Raw genomic sequence first — 25,696 nt, 5'->3', positions numbered from 1 at the left:
TTGTAAAACAATTTAGGATTTTCCTTTATTTGTTCAGCCAGTAACCTTTCACCTCCACTTTTTACTCTCCTAATTTCCTTTTTAAATTCCCTTTTGCACATTGTATATTTCTCTCGCGTTCCTGCTGTTTTGATATCTGGCATAAACCTCCCTTCTTCTCTTTATTCAAAGCTGTATATCCCTTGATATCCAGGTTTCACTAGATTTGTTGGTCTCACTCTTTTTCTTGATTGGAATATGTTGGCCCTGTATTCTCCCTATTTCCTTTTTGAATGTATCACACTGTTCTGTCACAGATTTACCTAAAAATATCTGCTTCCAGTCCACTCTGTCCAAATCATATCTGATCTTATTAAAATCGACCTTCCCCCAGTTTAGGACTTTGATTTCAGGCCCATCCTTGTCCTTTTCCATAACAATATTGAATCTGATTGAGTTATGAACACTGTCTGCAAAATGCTCGCAAATTGACACTTCAACTACTTGCTCAACTACGTTACCTAAGATTAAGACCAGGACAGCTCCCTCTCTTGGAAGGCCTTCTCCTTACTGGCTTAAAGTATTCTTCTCCCTCTAAACCTTTCACAGTATGACTACACCAGTCAATATTGATGAAGTTGAAATGCCCACTGTCACTGCCCTATTACTTTTATACTTCTCTGAGATTTGCCCACATACCTATTTCTCTCGGACTGCTCGTGGGCCTGGAGAACACTCCCAGCAGTCTGATCGCTCCTTGGTTTTTAAGTTCTATCCATATGGCTTCAGTTGAAGGGCCTTCTAAGATGTTGTCCCTCCTTACTGCTGTTTTTGATTCCCTGATGAAAATTGCCACACCCCCTCCTCTTTTATCTTCTTCCCTATCTCACTTGAAAATCCTGTATCCTGGAATATTGAGCTGTCAATCCTGCCCCTCTCTCAACCATATCTCAGTGATAGCAATGAAATCATACCCCCATGTTTTAATTTGTGCCCTCAATTCATCTGCCTTGTTGGTCAGACTCCTGGCATTGAACTAAATACCATCCAATTGTAGCAAACTCCCTTGTGGCTTAACTAGTCGAGTCATTCTAGGCCTTCCTGACTCACTTGATGTCTTTTCTAATTTTGGCTGTGCATCTATTCCTGTTGAATCTTCTCTCAGAATCCCACCCCCTAACAAGTTAGTTTAAACACCCCCCCCCCCCCCCCACCCCACCCAAAGCACGAGCAAACCTCCATGCAAAACACTGGTTCTATTTAGGTTCAGGTACAAACTGTCTGCCTTGTACAGGTCCCACCATTCCCAAAAGCGGTCCCAATGTCCAAGAAATCTGAAGCCCTCCCTCCTGCACCTTTTCTCCAGCCACGCATTCACCTTGACCAATTTTCCATTTCTATACTCACTCTCACGTGGCACTGAAAGTAATCCGGAGATTACTGCCTTCTGTCTCCTGTTTTTTAATCTACTTCCTAGCTCCCTAAATTCCGCTTGCAGTACTTCTGCCTATATCGTTAGTAACAATGTGTACTTCATTTCTGCCTGTTTGTCCTCCCCCTTCAGTATGCCCTGCAGTCGTTCAGTGACATTCGACACCAGGGAGGCAACATTCTATTCTGGAGTCACTTTTGCGGCTACAGAAATACCTGTCTGCTCCCATTACAGAATTTACAGTGCAGAAGGAGGCCATTCGGCTCATCGAGTCTGCACCAGCCCTTGGAAAGAGCACCCTACTTAAGCCCCACACCTCCACCCTATCCCCGTAAACCAGTAACCTAAACTAACCTTTTTTGGACATTAAGGGCAATTTATCATGGACAATCCATCTAACCTGCACATCTTTGGACTGTGGTAGGAAACCGGAGCACCCGGAGGAAACCCACGCACACACGGGGAGAACGTGCAGACTCCGCACAGACAGTGACCCAAGCGGGAACCGAACCTGGGACCCTGGAGCTGTGAAGCACCAGTGCTTCCGTGCTGCCACAATTGAATCCCCCTACCACTGTAGCCCTGACGTTATTCCTCCTCCCCGACTGTGCACCCATGGTGCAATGAAGTTGGCTGCCACTGCTTTTCCCTACACAGTCATCTCACTAAACAGTATCTAAAAGAGTATGTTGTCAGAAAGGGAGATGGCCACAGGGGACTCCTGCACCACCTGCCTTCCTCTACTCTGCCTGGTGGCCCTTTCTGCCTGTCCAATCCTCACCTGCGGTGTGTCCACTTTACTGAACTTAATATCCCCGACTTGCTCAGCGCCGCAGATGCTCCACGGTGAATCCACCCTCAGCTCCAGCTCCGAAATACGGCTAACCAGTGTGGTAGTATGTATTAGGGGTCATGTGGGACTGTGAAGCCATGATGCTATTGGCTGACAGATCCCGGGTCCTGGTTAGCTGTTGACTCCTGGCTCCGCCCTGAAGACGGAGTATAAGAACCCGGGCTTCTCCCCGCCGCTCCATTTTGTTGCTGAACTGCTGGGGACAAGTCTCGCTCAATAAAGCCTCATCGACTTCATCTCTACTCGTCTCTCTCGTAAGTCATTGTGCGCTACAATTTATTGAGCGAGCTTAAAGGACTATGGAGCTCCGGATCGCCCCGGAATGCCTGCGGATCAGCCCCCACGCAGCGAACTCGGCAGCAATTTTTAAACACTGGCAAGCCTGTTTCGAAGGCTACCTCCGAACAGCCCCCGGCCGGATCACAGAAGACCAGAAAATGCAGGTCCTGCATTCAAGGGTAAGCCCGGAAATTTACCCTCTCATAGAAGACGCAGAGGATTTCCCGACGGCGCTCGCAGCACTGAAGAGCATTTACGTTCGCCCCGTGAACCAGGTCTACGCACGCTACCAACTCGCAACGAGACGGCAAAGTCCCGGAGAATCGTTAGAGGAATTCTACGATGCGCTGCTAATTTTGGGATGGGGCTGCAGCTGCCCGCCGGTGAACGCGATTGAACACACGGACATGCTAATTCGCGATGCGTTTGTGGCAGGTATGAACTCTCCCCAAAGACTTTTAGAAAAAGAGTTGCTAGGACTCTCAGAGGCACGGGCCATTGCAGCTTCCCTACATGTGGCCTCGCAAAACGCCCGCGCCTACGGCCCGACCGCGCGGCAGCCCCTTTGGCTCCGTGGACCCCCGTCGCGACAAACTCTCCCCCCCCCTCACAGGCTTGCGCGGTTAAAGTGCCAGATCAGCCCTGGGGGGCCCGCTGCTATTTCTGCGGGCAAGCGAAACACCCCCGGCAGCGCTGCCCGGCCCGCGCAGCTATTTGCAAAAGCTGCGGCAAGAAGGGCCATTATGCGGCTGTGTGCCGGTCCCGGGGGGTCGCCGCAATCCCCGGAGAAGAACGAGCCCAGCGCATCCCAAACGCTCCCCAACCCCCCCCAGCGCCCCATGTGCGACCCGCGGGCGCCGCCATTTTGGGTCCCGGCCACCACGAGGGGGGGATGGGCGCCGCCATCTTGTGACTCCCCAGCCACGTGCGATTCATGGGGGTGGCCATTTTGTCCACCCCCGACCAAGTGCGATCCATGGGGGCGGCCATTTTGTCCACCCCCGGCCGCGTGCGATTCATGGATGCCGCCATCTTGGATGACAACAAAGGACCCCAGCATCGACGGCCCCACGGGGTCCGAAGAAGACGCCGAGACACTACGACCACGACTGGCTTCGGTGACGCTGGATCAATCACGGCCCCGGACGCTCCAGACGACGACAACAACGGTGCTGATAAACGGACACGAGACATCATGCCTGATCGACTCCGGGAGCACCAAAAGTTTCATTCACCCCGACACGGTAAGACGCTGTTTTCTGACCATCCATCCAAGTACGCAAAAGATTTCCCTAGCTGCAGGATCCCACTCCGTAGAGATCAAAGGGTTCTGCATCGCGAACCTAACGGTGCAAGGAAGGGAGTTTAAAAACTACAGGCTCTACGTCCTTCCCCAACTCTGCGCGCCCACATTACTGGGATTAGATTTCCAGTGTAACCTGCAGAGCCTAACATTTCAATTCAGCGGCCCAATACCCCCACTCACTATCTGCGGCCTCGCAACCCTCAAGGTTGAACCGCCGTCCCTGTTTGCAAACCTCACCCCGGATTGCAAACCCGTCGCCACTAGGAGCAGACGGTACACCGCCCAGGAGCGGATATTTATTCGGTCTGAAGTCCAGCGGCTGCTGAAGGAGGGCATAATCCAGGCCAGCAATAGTCCCTGGAGAGCCCAGATGGTAGTAGTAAAGACCGGGGAGAAGTAAAGGATGGTCATAGACTATAGCCAAACCATCAACAGGTACACACAGCTAGATGCGTACCCTCTCCCCCGCATATCCGACATGGTAAATCGGATTGCCCAGTATAAGGTTTTCTCCACCGTGGACCTCAAGTCCGCCTACCACCAGCTCCCCATCCGCCCAGGTGACCGCAAGTACACAGCCTTCGAGGCAGACGGGCGTCTATACCACTTCCTAAGGGTCCCATTTGGTGTCACAAACGGGGTCTCGGTCTTCCAACGGGAGATGGACCGAATGGTTGACCAGCACGGGTTGCAGACCACGTCCCGTATCTCGATAACATAACCATCTGCGGCCACGATCAGCAGGACCACGACGCCAATCTCCAAAAATTCCTCCAGACCGCTAACGCCTTGAACCTCACATACAATGAGGAAAAGTGCGTCTTTAGCACAAACCGGTTGGCCATCCTGGGATACGTAGTGCGCAATGGGATAATAGGCCCCGACCCCAAACGCATGTGCCCCCACATGGAATTTCCCCTTCCCCACTGCTCCAAAGCACTGAAACGTTGCCTGGGGTTCTTTTCATATTACGCCCAGTGGGTCCCCCAGTATGCAGACAAGGCCCGCCCGCTAATACAGACCACTACCTTCCCCCTGTCGACAGAGGCTCGCCAGGCTTTCAGCCGCATCAAAGCGGATATCGCAAAGGCCACGATGCGCGCCATCGACGAGTCCCTCCCCTTCCAGGTCGAGAGCAACGCATCCGACGTAGCTCTGGCGGCCACCCTTAACCAAGCGGGCAGACCCGTGGCCTTTTTCTCCCGAACCCTCCACGCCTCAGAAATCCGCCACTCCTCAGTGGAAAAGGAAGCCCAAACCATAGTGGAAGCTGTGTGACATTGGAGGCATTACCTGGCCGGCAGGAGATTCACTCTCCTCACCGACCAACGGTCGGTAGCCTTCATGTTCGATAATGCACAGCGGGGCAAAATTAAAAATGACAAGATCTTAAGGTGGAGGATCGAGCTCTCCACCTTCAACTACGAGATCTTGTACCGTCCCGGAAAGCTGAACGAGCCGTCCGATGCCCTATCCCGCGGCACATGTGCCAACGCACAAATAGACCGTCTCCAAACCCTCCATGAGGACCTCTGCCACCCGGGGGGTCACTCGGTTCTACCATTTTATAAAGTCCCGCAACCTCCCCTACTCTGTGGAGGAGGTCCGTACAGTCACCAGGAACTGCCACATCTGCGCGGAGTGCAAACCGCACTTTTTCAGGCCGGATAGAGCGCACCTGATCAAGGCTTCCCGCCCCTTTGAACGCCTCAGTCTGGATTTCAAAGGGCCCCTCCCCTCCACCGACCGCAACACATACTTCCTGAACGTGGTGGACGAGTACTCCCGTTTCCCCTTTGCCATCCCCTGCCCCGACATGACAGCGGCCACAGTCATTAAAGCCCTTGGCACCATATTCACACTGTTCGGTTGCCCCGCATATATCCATAGCGACAGGGGGTCCTCCTTCATGAGTGACGAGCTGCGCCAGTTCCTGCTCAACAAGGGCATAGCCTCGAGCAGGACGACCAGCTACAACCCCTGGGGGAACGGGCAAATAGAGAGGGAGAACGGCACGGTCTGGAAGACCGTCCTATTGGCCCTACGGTCCAGGGATCTCCCAGTTTCACGGTGGCAGGAGGTCCTCCCGGACGCTCTCCACTCCATCCGGTCGCTGCTGTGTACCACCACTAACCAAACGCCTCATGAGCGCCTCCTTGTCTTCCCCAGGAAGTCCTCCTCCGGAACGTCGCTGCCGACCTGGCTGGCGGCCCCAGGACCCATCTTGCTCCGGAAACAGGTGCGGGCGCACAAGTCGGACCCGTTGGTCGAGAGGGCGACCAACACGCGACCTCCTCCACGCGAACCCGCAGTACGCCTACGTGGCGCACCCCGACGGCCGACAGGACACGGTCTCCCTGCGAGACCTGGCTTCCGCCGGCAACACACGCACCCCCCCGACACCGATCATCCCCTCCCTGCCACCGGCGCACCCCACGACCAACCCCTTCCCGGGAGGATCGGTCCTCCTCCCGTGTCCGCCCAGGAGTGAAACAGGAACAAACACCGAAACGCTCCCGGAGACGACAATGCCGGAACAAGCACCTGCACCACCACCGGGGCTGAGGCGATCGACGAGGAAGACCAGACCACCCGCCCGACTCGTGGCATCGGCGTGACACCAAGAATGTTGTTGGACTGTAACAAAAAAAAATTTCTCTTACTAATGTTGTAAATAGTGTAATGTTGTAAATGTACAAACCTTATACATAGCCCAGTGTAGGGCGAACACTGTAATGACATGCCCAAAATTTTCCTCCCAGGACCAGCCTTGTAAACCCCTACCACCATGCGAACCACCACCCCGCCGGGTTCATTTTTAACAAGGGGTGAATGTGGTAGTATGTATTAGGGGTCATGTGGGACTGTGAAGCCATGATGCTATTGGCTGACAGATCCCGGGTCCTGGTTGACTCCTGGCTCCGCCCTGAAGGTGAAGTATAAGAACCCGGGCTTCTCCCCGCCGCTCCATTCTGTTGTTGAACTGCTGGGGACAAGTCTCGCTCAATAAAACCTCATCGACTTCATCTCTACTCGTCTCTCTCGTAAGTCATTGTGTGCTACAACCAGGAGCTGCAATTGGACACACCTCCTGCGGACGTGGTCACCAGGGACAACCAGTTTCCATGATTTGTCACAATGTACAGAATCCTTGGCATTATTAGAAGAATAGAAGAGAAAAGTGAAAAAATTCTGTTCAACTTTCATGCAACACCGGTTATGCCTTAGCTGGAGTATTGTGTTTAATCCTGGGCTCGTACACCTCAGGGCCCCCAATGGGGGAGTCCTGGATGAAGCAGTTCCTTGATGGACTGGACATATCAGTTGTGGGGGAGTAGAAAACGGGGCCTGGAAGCAACACTAGCACAGAGAGAGATCATGGACAACGTTAGCTCCATGCACGCGGGGAAGGTGCTGGGACCAGACGGAGCCCAGGGCCTTGGAGAGATTGCACAAGAGATTTGTGAGAATAATGTGAGTGTTGATGGGCCTCAGCTACATGGAGAGACTGGGAAAGTTGGAGGGAATTTCCTTTGAGCAGAGAAAGTTACCAGGAGATTTGAGAGGTTTTCAAACCAAGAAGGGTTTTGACAGAGTAAATGTGGTGAAATTGTTTTCAGTGCAGAGGAGTCAATAACCGGAGGACAGAGAATTAATATGATTGGCAAAAGAACAGAGGAAACTTTAATTGAAACAATAAATCATTGTGATCTGGAATGCTCTGTCTGAAATGATGGTGGAAGAAAATTCAATAGCGCCGTTCAAAGGGTAAATGTTGAACTGATGGGGAACATTTAAGTGGGTCAGTGGGGGATAACTCCAGCAAAGGGCACAGGAAAAGTATCATTCTGTGTCCATAATTCAATGTAACCACATCAGTGTTTTCCACATCTCAGCAAAGTGACCCAGTCCCCTAACCTGGAACTGCTGTGTTTCTTTATCCACAGGTACAATTGTTCCTATCTCTGCACCTTGGGGAGTTCTTGGAACTTTGGAAAACGGCGAAATACAAGAGATATTCATCATATTTCTTCTGCTCCTTCCTGAAATCGACGTGGTACCGGAACCAATAGATGAAGCACTTCAAGTAGGAAACGCACCTGATAAGTGGTTCTATGTCAGGTGAGTTTAATTGTTGATATATTTGACATCAAAATAAAAACAAGAAAAACTGGATAAACATACCAGGTCTGGCAGCATCTGTGGAAAGAAGCAATCAATGGTTTGAGTCCAAATGACCCTTCAACGTATCAGCTCTTGAGCCAACATCAGAGATCATAGATCTTCAGTGCAGAAGGAGGCCAGTTGGCCCATTCAGTCTGCATCGGCCATGGGAAAGAGCACCGTACTTAATCCCACACCTCCACCCTATCCTCATAACCCATAACCCCACCTAGCCTATTTGAGTACTAAGGGGCAATTTAGCATGGCCAATCCACATAAATGCACATCTTGGGACTGCGGTGGCACCCGGAATAAACCCACGCAGACATGGGGAGAAAGTGCAAATTTCACATGGGCAGTCACCCAAGGGCGGAATTTGGGCAGCACAGTGATTAGCACAGTCGCTTCACAGCTCCAGAGTCCCAGGTTCGATTCCCGGCTTGGGTCACTGTCTGTGCGGAGTCCACACGTTCTCCCCGTGTCTGCGTGGGTTTCCTCCGGGTGCTCCGGTTTCCTCCCACAGTCCAAAGATGTGCAGGTTAGGTGGATTGGCCATGCTAAAAATCGCCCTTAATGTCCAAAAAGGTTAAGTGGGGTTACTGGGTAACGGGGATAGGGTGGAGGCGTGGGCTTGAGTAGGGTGCTCTTTCCAAGGGCCGGTGCAGACACGATGGGCTGAATGGCCTCCTTCTGCACTGTAAATTCTATAATTCTATGATTGTAACATTTACGTTTTTTTAGAAAACGTGGAGGAACAGTCACTGGATTGCTCATAAGTTTTTAATAATATGAAGGAAAACATTTATTAAACATGGAAAGTTTGATTATAATTCAATGCTCCTTTACTCCACGAGGTTCATAAATGTATATACAGTTTTCAAAAATAATATCCCACTCCAAAACCAAATGGTCGATGCCGATCAACTGATCTTCCGTGAATTTCTCTCAAAATCCCCCAGATGATTGTCACATGAGTTTCCTAACTCCACTCTCAAAAAGGCACGCTTTAAAACACTTTTTCAATCAATGCTTTCCATCAGCTGTTTGAATTAAAAATACACCAGATTTTCCAACTATCCTGTCAAACAAAGCTTCCACTTCACTTTTAACAAAGAATCCAGAACCAGGGGCGAAATTCTCCGGAAACGGCGCGATGTCCGCCGACTGGCGCCCAAAACGGCGCAAATCAGACGGGCATCGCGCCGCCCCAAAGGTGCGCAATGCTCCGCATCTTTGGGGGCCGAGCCCCAACATTGAGGGGCTAGGTTGGCACCGGACGAATTTCCGCCCCGCCAGCTGGCAGAAAAGGCCTTTGGTGCCCCGCCAGCTGGCGCGGAAATGACATCTCCGGGCGGCGCATGCACGGGAGCGTCAGCGGCCGCTGACAGCTTCCCACGCATGCGCAGTGGAGGGAGTCTCTTCTGCCTCCGCCATGGTGGAGACCGTGGTGGAGGCTGAAGGGAAAGAGTGCCCCCACGGCACAGGCCCGCCCGCGGATCGGTGGGCCCCGATCGTGGGCCAGGCCACCGTGGGGCACCCCCTGGGGCCAGATCGCCCCGCGCCCCCACCCAGGACCCCAGAGCCCGCCGGCGCCGACCGGCGCGATTCCCGCCCCCCGCCGAATCTCTGGTGGCGGAGAAATCGGGACACGGCCGGGCGGGATTCACGCCAGCCCCCGGCGATTCTCCGACTTGGTGGGGGGTCAGAGAATCGCGCCCCTGGGGCAAAATCCTCCGGTATCGGCGCGATGTCCGCCGACCGGCGCCCAAAACGGCGCAAATCCCACATGCTTCGCGCCGCCCCAAACGTCGCAAAGTCTCCGGCCCGGAATGGGCTAGCAGCGACGGGACGCTATCCGCGCTGGCTCACATGGTGCACGCCGCACGGCGTGACGGCTCATAAAACGCGCTGCTCCCCCCACCCGACCAGAAGACCCGACCGGATGGCCGCCCGCCGCTCAGCCCCGAGGTTCCAGTCCAGTGACATTGAGGCGCTCCTGGACGCAGTGGAGCAGAGGAGGGTGGCCCTGTATCCCGGACATGGCCGCAGAGTCGCCCCACGCCACAGCCGGCGTCTGTGGAGGGAGGTGGCAGAAGCCGTCAGCGCTGTGGCCCTGACACCACGGACAGGCACCCAGTGCCACAAGAAGGTGAACGACCTCGTCAGGGCAGCCAGGGTGAGCCCCCCCCCCCCCCCGCAGGATATCCATATCCCCCATATCCCCATCCCCCATATCCCCCCTCCCTCATATCCCCCCTCCCCATATCCCCACTCCACCATGTCCCCCCTCCCCATGTCCCCCCTCCCCCATATCCCCCCTCCCCCATATCCCCCTCCCCATATCCCCCCTCCCCCATATCACCCCTCCACATATCCCCCCTCCCCATATCCCCCCTCCCCCATATCCCCCTCCTCCATATCACCCCTCCCCATATCCCCCCTCCCCATATCCCCCTCCCCCATATCACCCCTCCCCCATATCCCCCCTCCCCCATATCCCCCCTCCCCCATATCCCCCCTCCCCCATATCCCCCCTCCCCCATAACCTCCCCATCCCCCTTCCCAGCACGGACCCCCCCCCGTCCCCCTCCCCGGCACGGACCCCCCCCCCTCCCCGGCACGCACCTCCCCATCCCCCTCCCCGACACGCACCTCCCCATCCCCCTCCCCAGCACACACCTCCCCGTCCCCCTCCCCGGCACGGACCCCCCCCGTCCCCCTCCCCGGCACGCACCTCCCCATCCCCCTCCCCGACACGCACCTCCCCGTCCCCCTCCCCAGCACGCACCTCCCCGTCCCCCTCCCCGGCACGGACCCCCCCCCCCCGGCACTCATCCCCCTCCCGGCACTCCCCCGGAGCCCACCTCACTCTAACCCCCTCCCCCACCCCACCCCCACCCCCACACACACACAACCCTACACACACCTCTCCCCCACACATACAGACTGCGGCCACGCCATCACCTCTCCAGCGGCCAACCCCCCAGGCCGCCACCCACCTCCACGCTGGTCGGCGTCAACCATGAGCACTGGTTGATGCCGATTTAAAGGTGTTTTGATTTACGCCGACGTGAGGACTTCGGCCCATCCGGGAGAATATCGGCAGCCTTAAAATCCATTGCCTCGCGCCCACCTGTGCCATTCTCCGAGGCGTGCGGCGCAATTGACGCCCTGCCGACTTTTCTCCCTTCGGAGAATTTGGCAGGCGGCGGGGGCGGAATTCACGATGGCCCACAGCGATTCTCCGACCCGGTGGGGGGTCGGAGAATCTCGCCCCTGATCTTTAAGTTTCTTGCAATTGTTTTCTTTGTTTTTTATAAATTCAGAGTACCCAATTCAGTTTTCCAATTAAGGGGCAATTTAGCGTGACCAATCCACCTACCCTGCACATCTTTAGGTCGTGGGGATGACACCCACCCAAACACGGGGAGAATGTGCAAACTCCACATGGACTGTGACCCAGAGCCGGGATCGAACCTTGGACCTCGGCACTGTGAGGCATTGCTAACCACTGCGCCAACGTGCTGCCTTGCAATTGTTTTCTTAACCATTGCATCATGGAACAGCTTTTCTTCGAGCAAATCTGAAAGAGATGTTTCCTCTCTATCTAGCCTTCGAAAACCAACTGCTATATTCAGCAAAATCTACACTCAGAAAGCATTCCTATCCTAACAGTGCCGCTGGTTATTAAGCTTGTTTATGTTTCATGTCATAACCCCCTCTAAGCACAAAAGAAGAAGAGTTGACTAGACCCTGTCAAATACAAACAGTTCTGTCTGGAATGAATCTATCGACAGGTTTACACTGCCTTAAACGGCAACACTTAATTAAACCCTCTTAAAGCTATATCTCATTCCTAATATTTAACTCTGGAACTATTGATCACTTAAAATGACCTCTGTTTTCCTGACACAGTTACAATGTTACTCGCCACCCTCCCATAACCTGTGGGGGTTGTGGGGGGAGTGGGGGGGGTGGGGGGTGGAGACATTGTGTCTGGATGATGAATGTCAGTTTGATTTACTGTAACAAGAGTAACAGAGTTGGGCCTAGTCAATTCCTCATTCGACATCCCCCATATCACACCATCGGCGTGGGTCACACCACAGCACAATCCCAATGTTGACATTCTTCTCCTGTTGTGATGAACTGTGATGCTATTTCTCATCTGTAGCCTTGATAGCAGACGTTGCTGAAGTGTCAGAAATTATGGGCTGATTTTTAATCTATTTAAATCATTGGCAGAAATTCATGGACTTGGGGGTCTGTGAATTTCCAGCCAGTCATTCCTGTGAACAACAGTTCACCCCAGGAATTCCTGATCAGGGATTCAGATCTCATGAACAATCAGAAAAAATGGAAGTTCTCCCTTCAAAAGTACAGACGGTGATGGAGAAGGAGTTTCTGAGATATCTGCTGGGTGTGGACAGTATGTGCTGGAGTTGTAGCACAGGAATCTCTGCGGGCAATCTTTGCACAGAAAAACCACGCAAACGTAAGGGCATATTTGGAGCAAGAGTCGGTGAATCTGACCCTGGAGCCTCTTCAGCCAAACAGGCCGAACTGTGCAGCTCAATTCTGTGTGTCCATAAGGACAGACCACTGAGAGTATGTCTCTTCCACGACGTTTAAATGCACCATTTAAAAACTGTCATACCGTTAGGTCACAAGACGTAGGCCCATCGAGTCTGCTCCACCATTAAATGAGATTATGACTGATCTGATATGATAATCCTCAACTCCACTTCCCAACCTTAGCCAAATAATCTTTGATTGCCTTCCTGATTAAATATCTGTCCCCCTCAACCTTGGACATACTTAACATCCCAGCCTCCGCAGCCCCAGGTAAAGAATTCCAAAGATTCACTACCCCCTGACAGAACATAAGAACTAGGGGCAGGAGAAGGCTATCTGACCCTTCGAGCCTGCTCTGCCATTCAATAAGATCATGGCTCATCTTTTTGTGGACTCAGCTCCACTCGCCCATCCGCTCATCATAACCCTTAATTCCTTCACTGTTCAAAAATCTAACTATCTTCGCCTTAAAAACACGAGGTAGCCTCAACTGCTTCACTGGGCAGGGAATTCCTCAGATTCACAACCCTTTGGGCGAAGGAATTCCTCCTCAACTGAGTCCGAAACCGGCTCCCCCTTATTTTGAGACTGTGCCCCCTAGTTCTATTTTCACCCAAAGAGAGAAAAATCCTCATTATCTCTGTCATATACTGCGAATCCTGTATGTCTCATGAGGTCACCTCTCATTCTTCTAAACTCCAATGAGTACAGGCCCAACCTACTCAACCTCTCCTCATAAGAAAATCCATACCCGGGCTCAACCTGGTGAATCTTCTCTGGACTGCCTGCAATTGCAATATATATTTCCTTAGATAAGGAGACCGAAACTATTCGCAGTATTCTAGGTGTGGTCGAATTAGTGCCTTGCAGTTTTAGCAAGACTTCCCGATTTTTCTGTTCCATTCCCTTTGAAATAAAGGCCAACAATTCCATTTGCCTTCCCTATTACCTGCTGAACTTGCTTGCTAGCTTTTTGTGATTTATGCACGAGTATAATATCCCTCTGAGCTGCAACTTTCTGCAATTTTGCTACATTTAAATAGTTTTCAGTTCCTTTATTCTTCCTACCAAAGCGCATAACTTCACATTTTCCTGCATCATATTCCATCCGCCAAGTTGTTGCCCATTCACTTAACCTGCCTATATCCCACTGGAGACCCTTTGCATCATCCTCGCCATTTGCCTTCCCACCTATTTTTGTGTCAGCCACAAACTTGGTAATAGTACGTTCACTTCCCTCAACCAAGTCATTAATATATATTGTGAATAATTGTGGCCCCAGCACTGATCCCTGTGGCCCTCCACTAGGTACAGGTTGCCATCCTGAAAATATCCCTCCTATCCCAACTTTGTCTCTTATTAGTTAGCCAATCCTCTATCCATGCTAAGACACTACCCCCATCACCATGGGCTCTTATCTTATTCAGTAACTTTTTATATACTACCTTATCGGACTCGATTAGGAAGTTCAAGCATATTACATTGTCTTGTTCCCTTTTATCTATCCTGCTCATTACCACCTCAAAGAATTTTAATAAATTTGTCAGGCATGATTCATGAAGCCATGCTGACTCTGCTTGTTTATATTATGTATTTCTAAATGCTCTGCTATTACATCCTTTATAATGCATTCAAATATTTTCCCAAAGACATATGATAATCTAACTGGCCGACAGTTATCTATTTTTTGCCTCCATAGAATTCCCTCAATGCAGAAGGAGGCAATTTGGCCCATCAAGTCTGCACCAAGCCTCCCAAAGAGCACTTTACCTTGACCCACACCCCCACCCCATCCACATAGACCCGTGCATTGACCATGGCCAATCCACCTAACCTGCAAATCATTGGACTGTGCGATGAAACATGAGCACCCGGAGGAAACCCACACAGACATGGGGAGACCCAAGACTGGAATCAAACCCGGGTCCCTGGCGCGATGTGGCAACAGTGCCAACTACAATGCCACCGTGCTCCCTCCTTTTTTAAGTAAGGATTTCACATTGGCAGTTTTCCAATTCTCTGAAACGTTTCCAGAATTTCAGGATTCTTGAAAAATTATCAGTGCATCCATTATCTCTGTAACTAATCCCTTGATTACCCTCGGATGCAACGCATCTGATCCATAAGAATGATTGGCCTTTAGCCCCATTAGTTTCCCCAGTAACTTTTCTCTGGTGATTATTGTATTTATTTCCTCCCCAACTTTTGCCTCTTGATTATTTAGGAGTTTTGCAACACTATTCATGTGTTCTGCTGTGAAGACTGATGCAATGTATTGATCTAACTCCTCTGCCATTACCTGGTTTGCAATTCTTATTTTCCCAGTCTCATTGTCTAAGGTCTCCCTCTCCCTTTTATATATTTAAAGGGGGCGTGATTCACCCAAAAAATGACTATGGGCGCGTTTCAGTGGAAGTTTGCTCAAAGGCACGTTTAGTGGGTGTTTATAGGCAGCTGCAGTGCCGACAAACAGCCCCCTATCCAACAGCGCGTTGCCATTTATTTGGGCCTCGGAAACGTTAGATGAGCTGAGATGAGCTGAAGCTCCTCAGCAGGAAAGGCTGCTCCCAGATCAGGGTACCATTTTGTTCAACAGCCCCGATCTTTCACCAACCCCTCCTTCCTTTTCAGGCCCCCATGCTCTTTAGACCATCCCTCCCACACCCCAGCCTTAGGGAGGCCCCCGGGAATTCCCCCTCAAACTGGCAAAGCCCCCGGGGCCGGGGCCCTGGCAATGCCAGCCTGGCATCTGGGCACCAGCCTGTCACTGCCAGCCTGACACCCTGGCACACTGGCAATACCGCCCCAGCATCCTGGCAGTGGCATAAGAACCTTACAGACGAATATAGAGAGGTTAGGTGGGTGGGCCAAAATGTGGCAGATGGAGTTTAACGTGGATAAGTGTGAGATCATCCATTTTAGTCGGAAAAATGGAATGGCAACTTTTAACTAAATTGGGAGGGACATCGGGATATTCCGGGGCAGAGGGTTCTGGGGGTCCGCATGTAAGAGTCGCAGAAAACTAGCATGTAGGTGCAGCAGGTAATAAGGAAAGCGAATAGAATTTTGGCATTTATAGTAAAGGAATAGAGTATAAAGGTAAGGAAGTGTTGTTGCAACTGTCCAAGACATTGGTGAGACCGCAGTTGGAGTATTGTGCACAGATTTGGTCTCCTTATTTGAGGAAAGATGTAGTCACATTGGAGACAGTTCACAGAACGTTCACTAGATTAATTCCAGAGATGAAGGCCAGGATTCTCTGCTTGAGAGACTAAGCGCTGACGCCGGGACTGAACCGCGAGAGTTCCACGGTAACGAAGGCGGCGCTGGTCCTGGAGTGATTCAGAACATGTTAATGGCGAGCACTGGCGCCACATGGAAGCAGTGCAATTCCAATGAATTTGCTGTCAGATTCTCCGGGGTAGGGGTTTGCACTGCAGAGCCTCACAGGCTGCAGCCGCAGAGAGGCCCCACACCCCACACACATGCATTCCAGCCAAGGTGATGCCATCTGGAAGAGCGGATCCGAGATTCGCGAGTGCTGAGATGGAGACATTGTTGGATGCCATAGAGGAGAAGCGAGACCCCCTGTTTCCCAGGGTGGAAGGAACCACCCACGGACGTAAACCAGGCCTCGGCACAAGAACCTCCACAGGGCAACCTAGGTGAGTTACCCCTCCATCCCACATCACCCCCCCTCCATACGCATAACCCCTCCCCTCCCCCAGCTTCATCCATGCGGCCACCACCAGGCGGACTGATAGGCAGGGCTGGGTGAGGCGAACCAGGGATAGCCACCTCCACCATGCCCCTGGTACCAGTCGCCGTCCCACACACCCGTGGCACTCTCCCTCCCCTTAGAGGGTAATCGAATCGCACCCACCGGAATTCAGTATGCACCCCACCCAGCACCACATGCCAACACTACCCCTACCCACGACCTAACCATGCGCCTTGTCTTTTGTCTTACAGGATCACCCAGCAATGAGGCGGGGCATCAGGCATGCTCCGCAACGCCAAGACAAATCTGGCAATGAGGCGGGGCCTGCTAGCAGTGCCAGCCCCCAGGCACAGCTCAATGACACGCCGGATGGCCAGTCCGGGGACAACAATGACTTCCTATCACTGCTGTCACCGGCACCCTCCACCACCCCAGAGGCACTCAACTCAGTTGGACATTTTAGTGAAGAGGCTCCTGGGGCACTATCTGGTGTGCGCCACACAAATGCTGGGGCACATCAGGTGGAGAAGGGAACCCGCAAGGGGGTGGACAGTCAGAGCATGGCCCGACCCCAGCTTCCAGCTTCTCTCCAGACTGGCCTCGGACTTCTGGAAACAGGGGTCTCATCAATGTTGGAGGCACAGAGCCAGGGACTAGATGGGGGAGTGTCAAAATCATCCAGCACCTTCAGGTAGAGTTGGAGGAGTCCAACTTCCTGCAGGGGCAGGAGGTGATGTTGACCATGTTTGCTACTCAGGCCAACACCGCACAGTTGGCATCTCGGTGGAGGTCTTGGGTGCGGCGGTATCGACCGTGTGTCACAATCTCCAAGACCTGGGGCATCCTGGATGGGTGGTTGCCGAGGCTCAGGGTGAGGAAGCCATGTCACAGGCAGCCATGTACCAGGGCCACCTCGACATTGCAGCGGCGCTCCAGAGCGTGGCCCAGTCACAACAGGGCAAGGCTGCGGCGTCGACGTTATTGGCCTGACGCTGGCTGGCCTGAACCAGCCACAGAGGGACCTGGCACAGGCACTGAGTGACATGACATGGTCTCAGAGGGACGTGGCAAACGCCCTGTGCTCCACGGCCGTGAACATCGAGACCTTGGTTGATGCGAGAGCGAGCCTCTAGGACTGGCAGTCACAGGTGATGGCAGAGGTTAGCGAGAGGGGCGACAGCACAATATCTGTAAATAGCACAATAAACAACTGTTCATCAACGTTCCAAACCGCCTTGGTGTTCTGTCTGAAGGATGTGAGGGATGGATAGGGCTGGGAGCAGAGGGTGTGCCGATTGGTGGTGTGGGGGGCAGATCCCACTGGTTTGGGGCACAGGCATTGGAGGTAGGAATGACCCCCTAGGGCCATTACCTGGTTCCCCACCCTAAACTGGACCTCGTCCCTGCTTCCATGGGACCATGAGATGGACTGGCCAGCGAGCATGCAGGGATCACCCGGGCGGACGGTGGAGAGTGCTGCTGAGGGCAGGAGTCAGACTGCGTCCAGCAATGCGGAACACCAAGGCTCATCACGGTGCGGGTCATCATTATCCTCCATCCCATGGACCAAACCCGCTGATACTACCAACCCAGGGCCCGCACCCTGTAGTGCAGCAGGTAGGAAGCACCAAGGGGGTTTCAGGTGCCGGAGGGAGGGTGCACAGGGGATGGGGCAGTTGGACATGGGGGACAGGTGGATGTGTGGTGAACTGCTGGCAGTTAGTGTCCCGTGTGTGGCGGCCCAGGTGCACACATTGTGCGGCCTCCAGAGGCTGCCCTGGCCCCATGCCCTGCTTTCCTGGCCCTCCTCCGCATGTTCCTCGTTGGACGAGGTCTGGCGTACTTCCTCCTCCTCCAGCAATTAGTCTCTCTGCTGCGCGGTATTGTGGAGGATGCAGCAGGCCACCACAATGTGGGAGACTCCCCCAGCGTTTTACTGGAAGGCCCCATCAGAGTGGTCCAGGCACCTGAATCGCACCTTCAGTGTTCCGAAGCATTGCTCGATCATGCCCCTGGTCACTGCCTGGGCGTCATTATAGCGGGTCTGTGCTTCGGTCTGTGGCTTCCGGATAGGCGTCATCAGCCACGACCGCAGTGGATAACTCCTGCTGCCCAGGAGCCAACCCCTCACCCAGGGTAGTGCCTCAAATGTGTCGGGAAACATCCAAGTGTGCCAGGATGAAGGCGTTGAGCATGCTGTCTGGCAATCAGCGCAGATGTGCAGCTGGTGGTCAGCTGCATGTTCATGGAGTGGTACCCCTTTCGGTTTATGAAGGCCAACCCCTCATGCGGGGACGTGTCTCGTCGATCACCGCCTGGACCTGCGGCATCTCAGCGATGGCAGCGAATCCCGCTGCCTGGCATCCTGGTGGGCTTGGTCCACATTGAGATTGATGTCTTGCAGTGCCTGGGTATATGGCACGGATGCACCGGTCCACAAATGTCTGGAACATCCGCGACAGGTCCCCACTCGGCACATGGAAGGGCTCCGTTGCATAGAAGTTCAAGGTGACCATCACCTTGGCGGCCTTGAGGAGCAGGTGCCCTACCCCAGACTCCCCATGGTTCAAGATGCTCCATGATGCAGCAGAGATGTCGCACAGTCTCGTTGCCCAGCCGGAGTCTTTGGTGACATGCTGGGTCCGGCAGGTCCTCCAATGACAGGTGCTGCCGGTACACACAGGGTCTGATGCAGTGCCCCCTTCCCACCTCCTCCTCCGCCTGCTGGATGGCCGGCTCTCCATTCCCACCCGCTGGCCCCTGCTCCTCTGGGGCTGACTCCTGTTCGGCAGGGTATTCGTGGAGCATCTCCAGCTTGTACAGCCACAGTACATCCGCCAGGGCTGCGACGGCCAGGCAGATTCCAGCCATTCCCGGTTGGATACCGAAATCCATTCTCTGCAGGGGCTGAAAAGCGAACATGTTAGCACGGTACACCTGAGTCCATCCAGGTCCAACGGGCTACATGGTGGCCCCAGTCTGCATTGCTGCCTCTCCGCATGCCCCCATCTGCACCGCAGCCCTTGTCCACTAGCACTGGGGCGGTGGGGGCGGCCCTGTGACTCTGCCAGCAGGAGTACCGGTTGCTCCACTACCCATGCCAACAGTGCGCTCTGCAGCCCGTCCTGTGGGATCTACTGTGGGCGAACCCCTTGGGTGTACTGCGTGTACCCCAGCAGTAGTGTGGCGCCAGGTTGTGGGTGGGGGTGTTGGGGTCAGTAGGCTCCTCAGGGGGGCAGCCTTATGGGGGGGACACCCGTACGACCGGTGGTGCTCTGGGCAACTAAGGCCCGCAGTGGGTGGTCAGTGGGATGCGCTGCAGGACCCAATTCACCATCCCCTGCTGCACCCCCCCACCACCCCCCGCGACTGTTCCTGGCCAGCGGCAGGACTGGCAGCCCATGGCTGTGCATTTAGGATCATATCTTACCCTCTCTACCTCCCTCAGCAGCCATGGTGATTGTTTCCCCATTTTAAATACAAGTGAATCCTGCCGTCAGTAATTTCTCCTGGCGGAGGCGGAGCATTGCGGGAGGCCCGGAGAATGCCAGGTCGTGGCGGTTAATGATAGGCCAATGGTGTTCACTGTATAATTTGCATGTCCACGCCGGTATGCGTCCTGGAATACATTCATGCCACTGCCGAGGCACCGGAGCACGGCATTCCGCTGGCGCCAGGCACTGGCCTCGATTTTCAGCTGACACACGATTCTCTGCCCAATTGTGATTCGTGATCCCGGTGTCACTGGACGCTGCATGGAGAATCCCACCCGAGGGGTCTGGCTTATGAAGACAGATTGAGCAGTTTAGGCCTATAAGTTTAGAAGAATGAGGGGGATCAAATTAAGGTAGAAAAGTGATATGGGAGCCAGTTCAGCTCACTGGCGAATCAGCTGGTTCGTGAGGCAGAGCAGGGCCAGCAGTGCGGGCTCAAAGCCCCTACTGACTGAGATTATTCATCAAGGCCCCACCCTTGCCCCCCCCTCCTGAGGTGTGGTGACCCTCAGGTTAAATCACCACCATTCAGCTCACCCCCTCAAAGGGGAAAGCAGCCCATGGTCATTTAGGACTATGGCGACTTTAATGATTGATGAAATCTGTGGATAAAGTAGACGTGGAGCCGATGCTTCCTCTTGTGGAGCATTCTAGAACAAGAGGTCATAGTCTCAGGATAAGCAGCAGCGTAAAACAGATGAGGAGAAACTTTTTCTCCCAGAGAGTCATGAATGAGTGGAATTCGCTACCACAGAGTGCGGGGGATGCTGGGACAGTGAGTACATTTACGGAGGAGTTAGACCGATTTTTAATTCATAATGGGTTTAAGGGTTAGTGAGAATGGTAGAGTTGAGGCCATGATGAAATCAGCCATGATCATATTGAATGGTGGAGAAGGCTAGAGAGGTTAAATTGCCAACATCTGCTCCTAGTTCTTATGTTCTAGAAGAGAACGATTCTGCTAATTCCACCTTCCAGCTCTGGGTCTGGAGCCCTGTAGGTAACAGCACCTGAAGCACCAATCTGGGGTGCTCGATTAATAAGGGAGTTTATGGATTAATAAGGGGGTCAGGGGTTAGGGGAGAAGGCAGGAGAATGGAAATGAAGAACGTATCAGCCATGATCGAATGGCGGACCAGTCCCGATGGGCCGAATAGCCTAATTCTGCTCCTATATCTTATGGTCATTTTTTCGGCCTTGGGAGGTTTTCCCCCGGTCTGGCCCACACTTCGGGCCGAACCTGCCGGCGAGACCGGCTCCTCAGAGATTGTGGCGCCATTTTGAAAGGGTACCCTGATCTCTAAGTGAGCTTCAGGGCCCCCCACCCCCCATGGACAATGCCATCCATATAAGAGATTGGTGCCTTCATATCATCACAACCCATGTGACTGGGAAACCAGGTGCCCATATGCTTTATTGACAACTTTCTCAAGATCTGCTGCCACCTTCAAAGAGCAATCACATTTCTTTGTATTAAACTCTGTCACTTGTCTGTACCTTTGGCGAGCTTCTTTATGATGTCACTACAGCTGTGGACTAACTGAATGGTGGAGGCGCCTCAATGGGCTGAATGGTCAACTCCTGTTCCTGTTGTCCTGGCAACCAACTTGGTTTCCGAACAGGTATTGTCAGGATGAATTAAAATTAAATTCCTCTGTTCTTAATTCTGTTCCAGGGCTTTTGACGAGGAAGCTGATGAAGATGAAATTGAAAATCGCGTGGCTCAATTCCAGCAAGACTTGGAAGAAGACAATCAAAGTTTTGGAGAAGTATTTCGTATCGCTTGGTATGACACACGTGGGCTCATGTTCATTCTTTTTGAAAGAACTGAAGAAGCTGAAAACTAGGTATTGTTACCTTTGTGGACACTAAACAGTGAGATGTGCTTAACTCTGGGCGGGATTCTCCGGGCCTCCAGCCAAGTGTTTTTTCGGCAGCAGGAAGCGGAGCGCCATTCACTGGCGGCGGGATTATCTGCTCCCGCCAGAGTCAATGGGAATTCCCATTGAAGCGACCCCACAACACTGGTACCCTGCCAGCGGGACCAGAGAAGCTTGCCGCCAGCGAATGGCCGGAGAATTCCGGCCTCTATTCTAAAACTGTTTTCATTTTCCACAAAGTACACATTGAGTTTAACCTGGAATATTGACCATAAATTACATCTCCTTACTTAAGACAGGATATATTTACCTCAGAGGGAATGCAATGTCTGTCCATTCAAAATAAAATGCATGAATTAGTTGTGCAGATGGATGTAGAGGGATATGATATAGTTGGGATTACGGAGACATAGCTCCAAGGTGACCAAGGGTGGGAACTAAACATCTAAACATTGAGGGCTATTCATTTTTTAGGAAAGTCAGGCAGCAAGGAAAGGCGGTGGAGTTGCATTGTTGATTAAAGACGATATTGAGGAAATATATTAGTACAGATGATGTGGAATCTGTCTGGGTCGAGTTAAGAAACATCAAGGGGCAAAAAACATTCATAGGGGTGATATACAGACCACCAAACTGCAGTGGTAATGTTGGGAATAGCATTAGACAGGAAATCAGAGACATATGTGATAAAGGAACATCTGTGATTATGGGTGACTTTAATCTGCATATAGATTGGGTAACTCAAATTAGTCACAGTACAATAATGGAGGAATTTCTGGAATGTATACAGGATGGCTTTCTGGACTAATATATTGAGGAACTAACAAGGTCATCTTGGTCACCAACAAGGTCAACCCCAGGCCATCTTGGACTGGGTGTTGTGCAATGGGAAAGGATTAGTTGGCAATCTAGTTGAGAGAACCCCTGGGAATGAGTGACCATAATATGGTAGATTTCTTTATCAAGGTGAATAGTGAGGTAGTTAATTCTGTGTGCAGGGTCCTGCACCTCAGTAAAAGTAACTATGATGGTATGAGGCATGAGCTGACTATGACGGACTGGGAAATATTACTGAAAGGTATGACAGTGGACAGGCAATGGCAGGTATTCAAGGATCAAATAGGTGAGACTTGCTTGTTGTATCTGCATAATTACATTTCTATCGTTCATGTGGAATGACACTCAAGCCTCTCCGAATAACAACATTTTCCAGTGCAAATGATTCAACATTTATACTTTTTCTCACAATACATCATATTCCAGCCTCCATGATCTTACCCACTCACTTAACTAACCAGATATGGAGAAATCACATGGTTTTCCAACCACATTAACCAGACTTGAGCCTCCAGCCTGGAAAATCTGGCTATCCCAGACAGAGGAATCCCGGCTGCTATCGAAATGAAAAATGAAATGAAAATCGCTTATTGTCACAAGGAGGCTTCAAATGAAGTTACTGTGACAAGCCCCTAGTCGCCACATTCCGGCACCTGTTCAGGGAGGCTGATACGGGAATTGAACCTGCGCTGCTGGTCTGCTTTAAAAGTCAGCAATTTAGCCCTGTGCTAAACCCCTACCTTTTGTTCCTTTAACATTTTTTATAATCAGGTACCCCTCAATTCCAAATTATTTTGCAATGTCTCAAGAGCATTGCTGACCAACCACCTCAGTGAGGCAGCATTGATGATATTAGTCTGTCACCACTGCACAGATACAGGGCAAAACTCAATTGTACAGGGTGGAGGACCTTCTATTGGGTAACGGGGATTAATCACTGCATTTGCTTTTTCTGTGATTTTGCTTTAAATGAATTGTGCACAGGCTGAGACTGAGATGGTCCGAGTGACAGATACAGTTCTGGAATTTCCTATCATCACACAGCGATGGATTATATCCATGTCTATCCGTCATACTGACCAGAATGTTTAAAGTTGATGTGAAAAGAGTTAATTGAAATTGGGATTTGCTACAGAGCACAGAGTATTGAAGCTGGTCAATGTGAAATCATGAGGTGTTCAGATGTGGGATTGATCCTGGGATCTCTCACTCGGAGTTAGTTCCAGGTTGAATTATTTAATTACAAGGGAATGTTTAAATTGTAAAGAGACAGTGTGTTCACCATTTGTAAATTACTGAGATTTTCATCACATCATCTGGAAGAATTTCCTTCAATGTTTGAATAGTTCTGAAATATAATGGGAATGGACCATATAACAGACTGTGTGGAATAGACACTGTACACTGTAGGAAGAACACGACACTCACTGGAGAAACCTGTGAATGGGGACACCCTGTATGGGGAGTAAAGTATTCCCTTTTCCTGTCATTCTTGATAATCAAACACTGGACATTGTGGTGGGGATGATTAAAAAGGTTGCTTCTCGGGGCAGCACGGTGGCGCAATGGGTTAGCATTGCAGCTTCACGGCGCTAAGGTCCCAGGTTCAATCCCGGCTCTGGGTCACTGTCCATGTGGAGTTTGCACATTCTCCCCATGTTTGCACGAGTTTCGCCCCCACAACCCAAAGATGTGCAGGCTAGGTGAATTGGCCACGCTAAATTGCCCCTTAATTTGAAAAACATGAATTGGGTACTCTAAATTCTTTATTTTTTTTAAAGGTTGTTTCTCAATCCAGTTTGTTCTGACTCAGACCAGTCCAGGTTCAGGAAACAGATGGGTCCAGGTCAGGAAAGTGAAGTGGGAGTTTTGTGACTCAGGTGTGAAGCAGTTTAAAACCGGTCCTTAAACCGGAGCAAGAATCCCAATCTAAAATTAGAATCCAGAGACTGAAGGTGGAATTAAGTTTCAATTCAGATCTCCTCAAACCCACACTGGGAGCTGACATTGGGAATATCGACAGACAGAATCTGTGATTGAGAAAATGATCGATTCAGATCTGACTCCTGTTAACAGGTGACCCATTCACAGGTTTCTCTTGTGGAGTAAATAAACCATCGTCTTCTAGTCTTTGTTTGTCTTTTGTTTTTCAAAACTGCTGGGAATGTCTTCTCACTGTGAAATAAAGAGGGTGATGCATTTACACATTTCGTCTCGTGTTAGATTCTTCCTCAGAAATAAATCTGGGTCAATGATCATATCACTAGTTTCATATCAGATAAACTCCACATTTCAGTGAAATGATTCTGTTAAAACTTTGAGGTGTGGACAAAGAGGAGAGGTTGGAGCGGCAGAGGGTAATAGATGAGATGTTGGAGGTGGATAGGAGGTATGCAGAGGATCGGGACCCAGTGAAGCTGGAAAAGAGGAAGGAACTACAGGCAAGCTTCGACTGACTATCCACCAGGAAGGTGGTGCGCCAACTGAGACGAGCAAGGGGTGCAGTTTATGAACATGGAGATAAGGCAGGTCAGCTCCGGAGGGAGGCAGCGGCAAGGGAAATACTTCAAGCGAGGGATTGGGCAGGGAGGTTGGTGGTGGCTCCGGAGCTGATTAACAAGGTTTTTGAGGAGTTTTATGAGAGGTTGTACAGGTCAGAGCCACCCGGGGGAGACCGTGAGATGCATGAATTTCTAGATGGGTTGGAGTACCCGAGGCTAGGGGAGGGGAACAGGACTACATTAGAAGGAGCAATAGTGGAGCAGGAGATAAAGGATGCGATTGGAGGATGCAGTCGGGGAAGGTGGCAGTCCGGATGGGTTTCCGGTGGAATTTTATAAAAAATTCAAGGATAAGTTGGCATCCCTGATGGTGGGGATGTTTGAAGAGACGATAGGGAAGGGAGTGCTGCCACAAGCCTTGGCTAACACTGTTGCTAAAAAAAGATACGGATCCGACGGAGTGTGGGTCGTATAGGCCCAGGTCACTTCTGAATGTGGATGCAAATGTATTGGCGAAGGTACTGAGGGTAGGCTGGAGGAGTGCCTCCCGAAGGTGATAGGGGAGGATCAGACGGGGTTCGTGAAAGGGAGGCAGCTGATTTTGAACATCAGGGGGGTTTTGAACGTTGTTATGGCACCGGTGGAAGGGAAGTGTCGTCTATTAAAATTTTTCCT

At 51.7% G+C, this 25,696-nt stretch overlaps 1 protein-coding gene across 1 annotated transcript in view; it reads left to right on the top strand.

Moving 5' to 3' along the window:
* The window catches only part of LOC140411130 (heme-binding protein 2-like), a 46,951-nt gene extending 22,228 nt beyond the window's left edge, over positions 1–24,723 (top strand). Inside the window, exons 3-4 of the mRNA XM_072500191.1 lie at positions 7,797–7,971; positions 21,479–24,723. Of these exons, the coding sequence (XP_072356292.1) occupies positions 7,797–7,971; positions 21,479–21,650 (347 nt within the window). The 3' untranslated portion in view covers positions 21,651–24,723. The remainder of the gene's footprint in view (positions 1–7,796; positions 7,972–21,478) is intronic.
* Positions 24,724–25,696: the final 973 nt, after the last annotated feature.

The sequence above is a fragment of the Scyliorhinus torazame genome, chromosome 4 (genome assembly GCF_047496885.1).
Source record: "Scyliorhinus torazame isolate Kashiwa2021f chromosome 4, sScyTor2.1, whole genome shotgun sequence".
Lineage (NCBI taxonomy): Eukaryota > Metazoa > Chordata > Chondrichthyes > Carcharhiniformes > Scyliorhinidae > Scyliorhinus > Scyliorhinus torazame.
The sequence above is the reverse complement of the archived record's forward strand: the minus strand, read 5'-3'. Positions and strand labels throughout refer to the sequence as shown.